Raw genomic sequence first — 12,376 nt, forward strand, 5'->3', positions numbered from 1 at the left:
GATCAATTAGACATGGGCTTGAGTCCCATCCCCAATGATGTTTTCAACACCATATCTTTTGTCAGACCTTTCGTCAAAGGATCTACAAGATTCTTTTCAGTTCTTACGAACACTATGGAGATTACTCCATTTGCAATTAATTCCTTTACATAGCTATGTCTTAAACCAATATGTCTGGATTTTCCATTATACACTTGGTTGTATGCTTTTGATAGCGTAGACTGACTATCACAATGTATAGATATTGGTGCCATTGGCTTTGGCCAAATAGGTATCTCATACATTAAATTTCTTAGCCATTCAGCCTTTTTACTACCTACAGCCAGAGCAATAAATTCTGCAACCATGGTGGAGTCGGCTATGCAAGTTTGTTTCTTTGAACTCCAAGAAACTGCACCTCCACCAAGGTTGAAGATCCATCCACTTGTGGAAGCGTGATCTTCAACATAAGTTACCCAACTAGCATCTGTATATCCTTCCAAAACTGAAGGATATCCATTATAGGTTAAATTATAGTTAATTGTTCCTTTCAAGTATTTCAATACTCTATTAACAGCATGACAATGTTCTTTACTCGGATTATTTGTATACCTACTTAATCTACCAACAGCATATGCTATATCAGGTCTAGTACAAGTCATGGCATACATTAGACATTCGATTATCTTTGAATATTCTAGTTGTGCCACTGGACAACCTTTATGTGGTTGTAAGCTAACATTTTGATCAAATGGGGTAGAAACACTTTTGAAATCAAAAGGATCAAATTTATTTAGCACTTTCTCAATATAGTGAGATTGGGACAAACCAATATTCTCACTATCTCTTATGATTTTAATACCTAAAATCACATATGTTTCACCTAAATCTTTCATATCAAAATTTTTGGATAAGAAAGTTTTAGTCTTTTCTACCTCATTTAAATCAATACCAAATATTAACATATCATCCACATATAAACAAATCATAACACCTTTTCCATTTTGGAATTTACTATAAACATACCTGTCAGATTCATTTAATTTGCATCCATTGGCAAGCACAACTTTGTCAAATTTTTTGGTGCCATTGTTTGGGTGCTTGTTTTAACCCATATATAGACTTATTCAATTTACACACTTTGTGTTCTTGTCCTTTGACAACAAACCCTTCAGGTTGTTTCATGTACACCTCTTCATCTAATTCTCCATTGAGAAAAGCAGTTTTAACATCCATTTGATGGATTACTAACTTATAGATGGAAGCTAGTGCTAAAAGCACTCTAATGGATGCAATTCTTGCAACAGGTGCATAGGTTTCAAAATAGTCAATACCTTCTTTTTGTGTAAATCATTTTGCAACAAGTCTAGCCTTAAATTTATCAATGATACCATCAACTTTCACTTTCTTCTTAAAGATCCATTTACAACCTATTGGTTTGGATCCTGGTGGAAGATCAACTAGTTTCCAAGTTTTATTTCCCATAATTGAGTCTATTTCCTCTTGGATAGCTTCTTTCCAAAAGGCATAATCTTGAGACTTTATTGCCTCATCATATGTTTCTGGATCACTTTCTAAATTATAGCAAATTGGTCGATAATTATTGATGGAATCGTTTGTTCCTTCAATGAGGAACATAAAGAAATCTGATCCATAATATTTCTCTTTTCGGATCCTTTTACTTCTTTTAGTTTCTGAACTTTCCAATGTATCTTTATTGGATACATTATTTTCTAGACTTTTCATATTATAATAAATAATATCTTTGGGATTTTGAATTGAGGTAAATCTATTTTCTTGAAAAATTGCATCTCTTGACTCAATCACTATGTTAATAGGATATGAGTCATTTGATTCAATAACCATGAATCTATATGCTTTGCTATTTTCAGCATAGCCTAGAAATACACATTCAATTCCTCTTTCACCCAATTTCTTTCTCTTTGGTTCAGGAACTTTTACAATTGCTCTACAACCCCAAACTTTTAAATAGTTTAGATTGGGCTTTCTTTTCTTCCAGAGTTCATATGGGGTTACCTTGTTCCTTTTATTANTTTTATTAGGAACTCTATTTAATATATAACATGCATTTAACATGGCTTCACCCCAATAACCTTTTGATAAACCAGAATATGATAACATGGCATTTACCATTTCTTCTAATACTCTATTTTTTCTTTCTGCTATTCCATTCTGTTGTGGGGAGTATGGTGCAGTTGTTTTATGCACCATACCAGTAGACTCAAAATAATTAGGATGATAAAACTCTCCTCCCATATCACTTCTAAAACATTTAATGAAAGTTTCATGTTGAAGTTCTATTTGTGTTTTAAAATTTTTAAATTTATCTAAAACTTTATCCTTAGAGTGCATTAGATAAACATAACAGAATCTAGTATAATCATCAATGAATTTAACAAAATACTTTCTGCCACTAATACTGGGCCAACCATGTAAATCACATACATCAGAATGAATTAAATCTAGCACCTTAAAACTTCTTTCTATTCTTTTAAAAGGTTGTCTTGTGATTTTAGTTAACATGCAAGTACATGCAAGTAGTACATGAATTTAAATTTTTGTCAAGAGTAGGAATAAATTTTGATTTCATCATATCATTCAATTTTCTAAAATTAGCATGTCCTAGTCGCATATGCCATAAATCACAAGACTCAACAATATAAGCAGATAACATATCATCATTATTATTAACAATATTATTCTTGAATATATTCTGACAAAAATTACCCTTCTTTTTCTTTCTTTTGTTGTCATTACCATTGTGATTATCATAAGACTTATCAAAATCTCGATTTCTTTTCTTGGAAATTTTGTTTGAATTTCCTTCCTCCATTACATGGACTTTTTCATGAGCAATTTGATTTTTAGTATCATCTTGTTTTCGATACTCTTCTTCTAAACGAAGGTGATTACCCAATTGCTCAAGAGATATGTCCTCTTTCTTATGCTTCATGGCTCTTTTGAAATCTTTCCATGCAGGAGGGAGTTTGTCTATTATGGAGGATACAATAATGATTTTATCCATATGCATATTATGTTGTTTGTAGTTATTGAGAATACGTTCAATTTTATGCATTTGTTCCATAACAGGTCTATTATCTACCATTTTATAATTATTAAAATGAGAAACAAGAAACTTCTTACTTGTTGCGTCCTCTTGCATGTACCTTGATTCTAATTTCTCCAATAGATCTTTTGCAGAATGACAACTTTGATAAATATCGAATAATGAGTTTGACATACCGTTGAGGATGTGGCTCATGCACATATAGTCATCATTGTCCCATTTTTATCTCTGTCTTGTTTCTGCAATTGATTCTTCTTCATTCTCTAATGGTCTGGTGGTGTTAAGAACATATACCACTTTTAAAGTAGTAAGAAGAAATTTCATCTTCTTTTGCCAATGGATAAAATTGTCTCCATCAAATTTTTCTAATTTCACAAAATTAGAAGTCATTTCCTTGAGTGATGCAACCATCATTACAAAATCGAACCTAAAGATTGTGAGAAAACTTGAATTCTTGGGAAGATGCTACAACACTTGAACAAACAAATGGTTGATGGATATGCACGTAAAACCTCCAAAGCGTGTGTTACCACACTAACCGTTAGGTTCGATTCGCCCCCACCAATTTAAGTATGTTGGATGCAAATGGAATGAACAGCGAATCCCCTTCAGGATACTTTAGAAAATCTTGATATGTTTTGCACAAACACAACAAGTGTATCTTTCAACAATAGTTTACAAACTTATGTTTCCTACACTTCTCTCATGCATTAGAGAAATGGAGGATGATTTCTTGGATGAGAAAATTCGTATGGTGATTATGTTTTCAAGTGTCTCTATTTATAGAGAAGTTCATATCACTTGAGAAAAAGAAGTGCCTTTAGAGTTATGTACGCGTGAACGAAAGGTTATGTAGTGTAACGATTCAATAAAAAACCAAACAGGTGTGATAGCCTAGCGAAAGCTATAATGCTTGCTAAGTAGTGTGTCCCTAGTTTGAATCCTGGCAGGTGTGTTCTTTCATTTTTATTTATACGCATTATAAAATATGAACAAAAATCACAAACATTGGATCAAACAAACAACCACAAGCCCATGGTAAATATACACAACCATTACACCAAACGACACTTTGTTTCATAAATCATCAACAATATTTATATAGTTAACCGTGAATTCTGATATTTTGTAAATATCATTCACAAATCCATCAAGAGTACTCATGTAGCATACGTACTCCACTCCAATTGGAGTATAGATCTCATTAAGAGTTTACTCATTCTTACATATACTGATTGAATCATGCTTCTCATAATTTTATAGTAGTTCATCCTCATATCACTTCACAACTTGTTATTACCTATTGAACCTATTTCTTGGGATCTCCAGTCAGTTAGGTAGGGTTACCATCATGAGTGATCCTCATTCTAAGGCAATAATCTCATACTCTTAGAAGTATTATGGACTTTCTCTCTAGCTAGTCCTTTCGTCAAAGGATTTGCTAAGTTATTCTCAGTGCATACATGATCCACTCTAACAGCTTCTGTTGAGAGTAACTTTCTAATGGTAATGTGCTTATGACGTATTAGTAACTCTCTGGTATTTTTTCTGCATGATTAAGAACGCACATATTACATGGGCATTCACATGGTTAAAAAACAGATGTTACTCGTGTATTCACATGGTTAAAAACATACATGTTACGTGTGCATTCGCATGGCTAAAACACACATGTTACCTGTGCATTCGCATGGTTAAAAACACACATGTTACCATTGCATTCATATTGTTAAGAACATACATGTGATTCGTGCATTCGCGTGGTTAAAATACACATGTTACCTGTACATTCGTATTGCTAATAACACACATGTTACTCGTACATTTGCATAGTTAAAATACACATGTTACCCATAAATTTGCATTGTTAAGAACACATGTGTTACACATTTATTTGTTTGTTCAAACACATATGGAAAATAAATGACAATTTCGAATTTTTTAACTTTTCTATTGAAAATAGGAAACCAAAACATGATACTATGTGACTTTTTTAACATAAATATTTTAAAAGTTATAGAAAATAAAATGATTTTTACAATTTTAAATTTGATTTTTTAATGAAAATAGGGAAATCAAATTGTGATATTATATGAGTCTTTTTTATTAAAAAATATTTATAATTTACAAAAAAACTTAAACTTCGAATTTGATTTTGATTTTGATTTTTCAATTATAATAGGGAAAAATTAAAATCCAAAGAATCTGAATTGTGATATTAAAACTTAGTGGGAAAAATATCACAAAACTTTGATGACGTGAAAAGTATAGAGTAATAGTAAACATTAAATATAATAGACAGATTAATGCAAATATTGAATGAAGTGAAAATGTATAGTTTTTTCAATTTAAATTAAATAACTAAATAAGAGAAGGTGGAAGAATTATATTAAGGTTTTGTTACCAAAAGTGAGGTAATAATATTTGATAATAAATGTATTAATTGGTAGAATAGTTATTTCGATGATAATATATTATTAGCTATTTATTATTATTAAGAATATGAAATAGTATTCATCACCTTTTTCATAATTAAAACTTTAAAAGGAAAATAATAGTTCTTAATACACGATATAATTTTTATTTTAAATTTTAGCTATTTATTATTAATAAGAATATGGAATAATATTCATCATCTATCCCAAAATAATATTAATTAAATTTTTAAAAGGTTTCAGTGATGCAATAATTATTTTTCATCACTGTTAGCAACATAACACATTACATATTCTATTTTTTTACTATTAATTATGAAAGTATACATTGTACAAAATTGATTATATAATACGAGTAAGTACATAGTAGCATCATAAAACCTTTTAGGAGAGAAACAAATTAAGGAGTAAGTGACACGTGACAAGTGATGATGTGGAAGGAGTTTAAAACGTGATATTATTTATGAGAAGCAGATACAGTGTGGGTGGATGCATTGTTAGTATGTGGAGCTGTTTGGGATGGAAAAATTGCACCAGCATCTACACGTGTCCAATAATGATGTTATTAAGAACTTTTTTTATTACATGATAAATAGATATAGTGTGATGTGTAGGCAAGGCCCAATGCCCTGTTTTTTGTTTTCAAATTATTAAGAAATGTAATAATGAATTTAATATTATTTTAATAAGGAAATAGAACATATAGTGTAGCCATCATAGATAAAGGTCCAATGTCATTTTTGTTTGTTTTGAAATTATTAAGAAATGCAATAATGAATTTAATATCATTATATTATTATAATAAAGAAATAGAATATATAGTGTGAGAATATACACATGAAGAAGATGGAACCATTTTGGAGCAAAAAAATGAATAAAAAGTTAATAAGTGATAATGGATAATGTTAGACATTTTTTTATTATATTGTTAATCATGAGTCGTGTTCATATACAATAGAAAGGACCAATTCATAGTTCAAATTACAAATCACAAGACATTTGCACCAAAGGCGGATGTTTTGAGGGGCAGGTGGGGGCAACTACCCCTGAATTTTTTTAAAAAATTAATATTTTTTAGATAAATTTTTTTAATATATTTACTTTGCATATTGTATGAATATATTTATTTTATCCTGCAAGTGAATGTTTAGAATAAAACCTAATTTATCAATTTCTGATAGTACCATTGCTAACAAATAATTCTATTATTCTATTTACGTTGTAAGCTAAAGTCACATAACATTCCCGGGTTGTAGCAACACCAAATAAAAACAACGTTGCACCTTTGAGAGTGCATTTTTTAATGTGTTTTTGTTACCAAAAAATTGTGATTCTCTTCATCACTCATGAATTCATATAGTGTTTGTAAGTTATTTTCATCAATACTTTCTTTATGCAATATTCTTATTTCCTCAATTGTTAATTTAATATTGTAATATCATTACTCTATATTGGGGTGCAGTTATAGACATTGTTGATATATTCTGAATTTTTGTTATAGTATATATTGTTTCAATCATTAATCACGATAAATTTCTTATTGACAACATAATGAATTACATTGAAAAAGAAATAACTGAAACTTTTATATTTGAATCAATCATCCATGAGTTTAAGCCTTCAAAAGAACTAAAAGTGACACTCTAAATGAATGTATATTTTTATTTAATATCTTTAATTATTAATTAATATTATTTAGAATTAAGAGTAAAAACTTATTTCAATCTTTCGTGTTTTTCGACCTTATTAATTTGGTCCCTCAAAAAACCCAAAATAGTCCTCCAAAATTTTAAATGTGGGTCAAATTATTACTTTTTATAGTCAAATTAGACAATATTAGGTGTTATAAAATATGTTAAAAAAAACTAATTTGACTCACATAAAACTTTTTAGGATTTATTTTTTTTAGAGACCAAACTCGTAAGGTCAAAAATCATAATGGAGTGAAATAAGAATTTACTCTAGAATTAATATGTTGTTTTCAAACTTTGAAGCAATTATATATATATGTTTTATTGTTAATTGAATAATTTCAATTGTCAATTATAATTAAATATTATTGCCCCATTCTAAATTTTAGAGCAAGATCCGCCACGGATACTTAAACATTCAGACTGCACTAAACAGTTGTCAACATTGTCAAACCAGAATAGGATTAGTTAAACAGAGTGCATTCATACATATCACATCATTAGCTAGAAGAAGTAACAGTGCATGTATATTGGTGTATGCATTGCTTCTGATTCACACAACACCTACTAAAAAGTTCAAATATAACGTAGGAACAAAAAATCATCACAAAGAAATATAGGAAGAATATTACAGTATTTGGAAAGATATTGAATACAGGCTAACACTTAGAACACTACTCAGTCCCTAAGTTTACAGAACCGTCTTTCATCAACTTTAAGCTCAAGCTGTTGAATCTCCCTCGCGAATAGTGCCGAGATGCTTTTCTCCAATCTGTTCCGGTTTTCATCATAGCCACAAATTCATCATAGCTGATGCGCCCATCCTGCAATTGTTCAAGAATTTTAGAGGTTGAGATTCCACAACCAACATTACAAGAAAAACCCATCAAATGTTCACCTTGTCTGTATCTACTTCTTGGAAAATATCATTCGCTACGTCTGTACAGTCATCTGTTCCATCTTCCATCAATGCATTTCGTAGCTCATGTGGTTCGATATAACCATCCTCGTCCTTGTCGAAATAGGAAAAGGCCTTACGAAGATGCTCATCATTTGCCAATCTTTTTAAATGAAGGGAGACAGCAATGAATTCCCCATAATCAAGTGTTGACTTCCCATTAGTGCCCACCTGTGATAAACAATAGTTTAAAAACAAAACAAGAAAAATTTAGAGCTGGAACGTTAAAACTTTTGAACTCAACATATAAATGGCATGAAAACGGAACATGGGAAAAGAAAAATTAACAAGGTGAACGTGATGAACAACTGTAGAGAAAGCAAACGCAGAAGTTCATTATTCTCATTCATATATTGGCTGCAAAGTTGTTGTGCATACCGAAGATGTCTGTCTAGCTAGATAAGGGGATGTTACAACCAAAACATCTCTTTGTGAGCACAAGCGAAGAAAACAATTATGAAACACAAACATCAAAATAATAGGCACATAAAAGAGAGCAGGGAAGTTTGTTACAACAAAGTATCATTCTCAATCCAAATACTATCCTCGAGTCATCTACTTAGTTATAATATTTCTAAGGAATTAGTGAACCTGTTAATTTGTCATGAATAAATCTTTCAACAACATAAAAAATGTGCAACGGTGTGAGGTATAAACAACAAAGTCAAACAAAAAAGCAAATCCAGAAAAGAATAAAAAGTACTGGTTTTACCATTATAAAATGCCTCAATAACACGTGTTTAATTAAAATGATGAATGGAATAATATCAGATACCCCATAACTGCTAATTCCCGCGGCATTGTATGCAGTGCAATGAATTTGCTTTGGTAAAAAATTTAAGATTTTCTTTGGTCATGCACCACAAGATGCTACAAGCGACAAAATTATCATGCCGAGACTTGAGACAACATAGATTAAAATAAAAACAGAAATTTGACCATACAGCTTCGATAAGCATCTGAACTTCCGAATCAGCAAGTTGGGATCCAAAACTTTGAAATCCTGCTTTTAGTTCTTCAATGGAAACAATACCATCATTATCGCTATCCATCTTCTTGAACATATCTTTGAGGTCTTCAACTTCTTCAGTGGACAAAAAATCGGCAATGACCTGTTTTGAAAAGTTCAATCATAACTAATATCCAATAAAACCACAGATTAGAGGTAACAGCATGTGATAAACCAACCCTAAGGGCTTTTCTTTTGAATCTGTTCATCACTGAAAATTGCTTGAGTCTTGATTTGACAACATCTCCAAGAGGAACATTAGGAGCTTTCTTCGCATTTTGGAGCCAAGGATGCTCTGCAAAACAAGAAAAGAAAAACAATTAAACCATGCATTTCTTATCATATTTCATTAGCATAATGACCTTAAGTAGAGTCTAATTCAAATCATTCAAATCATTAACAAAGAACTACCTACTATAAAAAATTGTCTGTACGTCCTTGAGATTCTATCTTCATTTTCTTTTAGAATATTTTTATGAAAGAAGTCCAAGTTATCAAGGAAAGATTTCAGATTGAGAGATCTAAAATATCAAATAATATTCATAAAACACAGCATAAATTTCAACTTATGATAACAGAAAACATAAATGGAAAACATTCTACTTTGCAGTTCAAATAACAGAAGAGGGAGTAAAGGAACTACCATTAACCAAGCATTTAAAGATTTAAAGTTTGGCACCTTCTAACTTGAAAAATAGCATGCAAAACAGATCAGAGAAAGGTATTGTAATGCTAAATTTCAGTGTTACATAGAGGAAGATGTATGAAAGGAGATAAAACATACCAAGCACCTGCTTGGCAGTTAGTCGAAGTTTAGGGTCTGGCTCTAACATTTGCCTGACAAGACTTTTAGCACTTTCTGAAATACTGGGCCAAGGTTCCCTTTTGAAATCTATAAGTCCACGAAGAATGGCCTGTGCAACCCCTTGTTCAGATTCTGCATTACAATTAACCTCCAGGTAAGATATAAAAAAGTTTTCATGTGAGCTTATGAAATGATAAAGAAAACAAATTTAAAAGAACAAAAAATGCACTGCAAATATGAAGCAAAAGATATCAGAGTTGTCCAATCAAAGCCTTGCCCACAAGCATTACTTTATGTCAGCATGTCTCAAATAAAAAAAGTAACACAGAAAATGAAAGTTTGCAAACATTATAACAAAAAATAAGGAAAGCATGAAAGCCATCCATGATCATACACGCAGAAAGGAAGCCAAGCAAAAAGAGCAACACAACCATCTTGGGATTTAGAATGTGATTACCGGCCCAAAATGGAGGAACACCACACAATAAGATATAGAGAATTACTCCTGCACTCCATATATCTATTTCTGGTCCATAGTTCCGCTTGAGCACTTCTGGAGCCATATAATATGGACTTCCAACAATTTCTGAGAACCTCTCTCCTGGAAATTTGAGTGTTACCCATTAGACAATAATGAAAGATTATAAAAGATTGAAAATATAATGTTGAAACATGAGTAGGCAATGCAATGCTATGTTTTATCAGATGGCAAAGCATCAAAAAGGACAGTAATGCTTGAAAAAAACCAGTACTTTGTTTGCAATTATGATAACAACACCGAAATGCTCCTCACCACAATTGTTGAGCAACAAATAGTTAAGTGCTGGATGCAAAAAAAAATGCTGTTTCTAACATTGTACCATTACAAACTATTCACAAGAAAACAGAATAAAGCAATCCATTGTTTGTATGTGGCCATGTAAAGGCCACAAAAACATAAGCCCATTTACTAAAGAGGCCAATTTAGATTTTAGGGTTTTCTTTTTCTCGTCCCCCAATCTGTGTCTGTGTTTCTGCTGTGTCTTACTTTCTTTTTCTCCTTCTCTGTTATCTGTGTTTCTACTAAGGCCATCAGCCTCATCATGTGCAATTGGAGTTGCAGCATTCGACATATGATGGTTTGAAGCCCAAGGATGAGTAAGATGACGCCTTCAATAGTTGTTTGTTTGAGACTAAGTATCAATATGTGAATCAAGTGTATTGGTTCGCAAAAGCACCGCGAATCAATACTCACAAACTGATTCACGGTTCTCCAACCAAATAGTGAATCTGGTTACTATGGTTCAGAGAAAGCCACTATTCTCCACAAGCACCAAATGATAGGGTAGGCATAGGGTAGTAGAAAAGAGGTTTGTTGTTAGGAGTTGTTTGAATTAAATAAAGAGGGAATTCCTAGAATACCCTTACTAGTTAGTTAGATTAGTGTGTTAGTTGTATAAATAGAGGAGGGAAAGCTTGTAAGAGTAGTTTTTGGAGAAGTTGTAATTGGGAACTGATTTAGGAAATCAGTTAGGGAAGTTACTCTCTTGTGGAAGGAGTTCTTTATCATTGTATACACATTTTTAACAATAATACAATTTACTGATCAAGATCACATTGATCTTGCATCTATTCTTCTTCTATTTTCTGTTTCTATATTCTGATTTGATACCAGTTCTATCACTGGTATCAGAGCACCGACTTGGTGCCTGAAAAACTTCTGCTGCGACGCGTATGGTGGTAACAAGAGGGATGGTTAGAAGCAACAACAATGGGACACAAAAAAAGAAGGAAGAGATGCAGATACGTAGAGAGCGTAACGAAGCAAGAACCAAGAAAACGAAAGATATTCTTGCTGCGATCGCGTCCAAGCTGGGAATTGCGACCCAATCCAGCGATGATGCAGCAAATAACTCCGACGGAGGACACGGCGGGGTGTTCATCCCTGGGCAGAAACAGTGGCGAAAATTCGAGCTCCCTGTTTTCGCGGGAGGCGATGCTTACGGCTAGACCTGCTAGTTGAAAAGGTATTTCGTGTGGAGGGGGGTCACCGATGCTGAAAGGATGCAGACGACACTACTGGCCTTGGAAGGGAAGGCTTTAAACTGGTTCCAATGGTGGAAAAGATGTACTCCTAGGCCTTCTTGAGAAGGGTTCAAGGTGGCAGTAATTCGGAGATTTCAACCTTCGATGATACAACCTTCGAGATACTACTGTCTTTGAAACAAGGGGAACCGTAAAGGAGTTTGTGGAGGAATTCGAGAAGTACGGTGGGACCTTGAGGATTATAGATCAAGAATTGGTGAAAGGAATATTCTTGAATGGGCTCAAGAAGGAACTACAAGCAGAGGTAAAAATGTATGATTTACATTCCTTATCTGAAATTATGCAGAAAGTCTTGTTGATAGAACAAAAAAATCAAATGGAGAATA

The 12,376-nt window shown here is 32.4% G+C and overlaps 1 protein-coding gene across 1 annotated transcript in view; it reads right to left on the reverse strand.

The window, feature by feature from the left end:
• Positions 1-7,617: 7,617 nt before the first annotated feature.
• LOC109338794 (calcium-dependent protein kinase 13) overlaps positions 7,618-12,376 on the reverse strand; it is an 8,314-nt gene continuing 3,555 nt past the window's right edge. Inside the window, exons 2-7 of the mRNA XM_019576107.1 lie at positions 10,423-10,566; positions 9,945-10,097; positions 9,340-9,455; positions 9,096-9,263; positions 8,092-8,322; positions 7,618-8,017 (exon numbers count right to left, since the gene is read on the reverse strand). Coding sequence (XP_019431652.1) covers positions 7,868-8,017; positions 8,092-8,322; positions 9,096-9,263; positions 9,340-9,455; positions 9,945-10,097; positions 10,423-10,566 — 962 coding nt within the window. The 3' untranslated portion in view covers positions 7,618-7,867. The remainder of the gene's footprint in view (positions 8,018-8,091; positions 8,323-9,095; positions 9,264-9,339; positions 9,456-9,944; positions 10,098-10,422; positions 10,567-12,376) is intronic.

This window comes from Lupinus angustifolius, unplaced genomic scaffold (genome assembly GCF_001865875.1).
Source record: "Lupinus angustifolius cultivar Tanjil unplaced genomic scaffold, LupAngTanjil_v1.0 Scaffold_42_22, whole genome shotgun sequence".
Taxonomy (NCBI): Eukaryota; Viridiplantae; Streptophyta; class Magnoliopsida; order Fabales; family Fabaceae; genus Lupinus; species Lupinus angustifolius.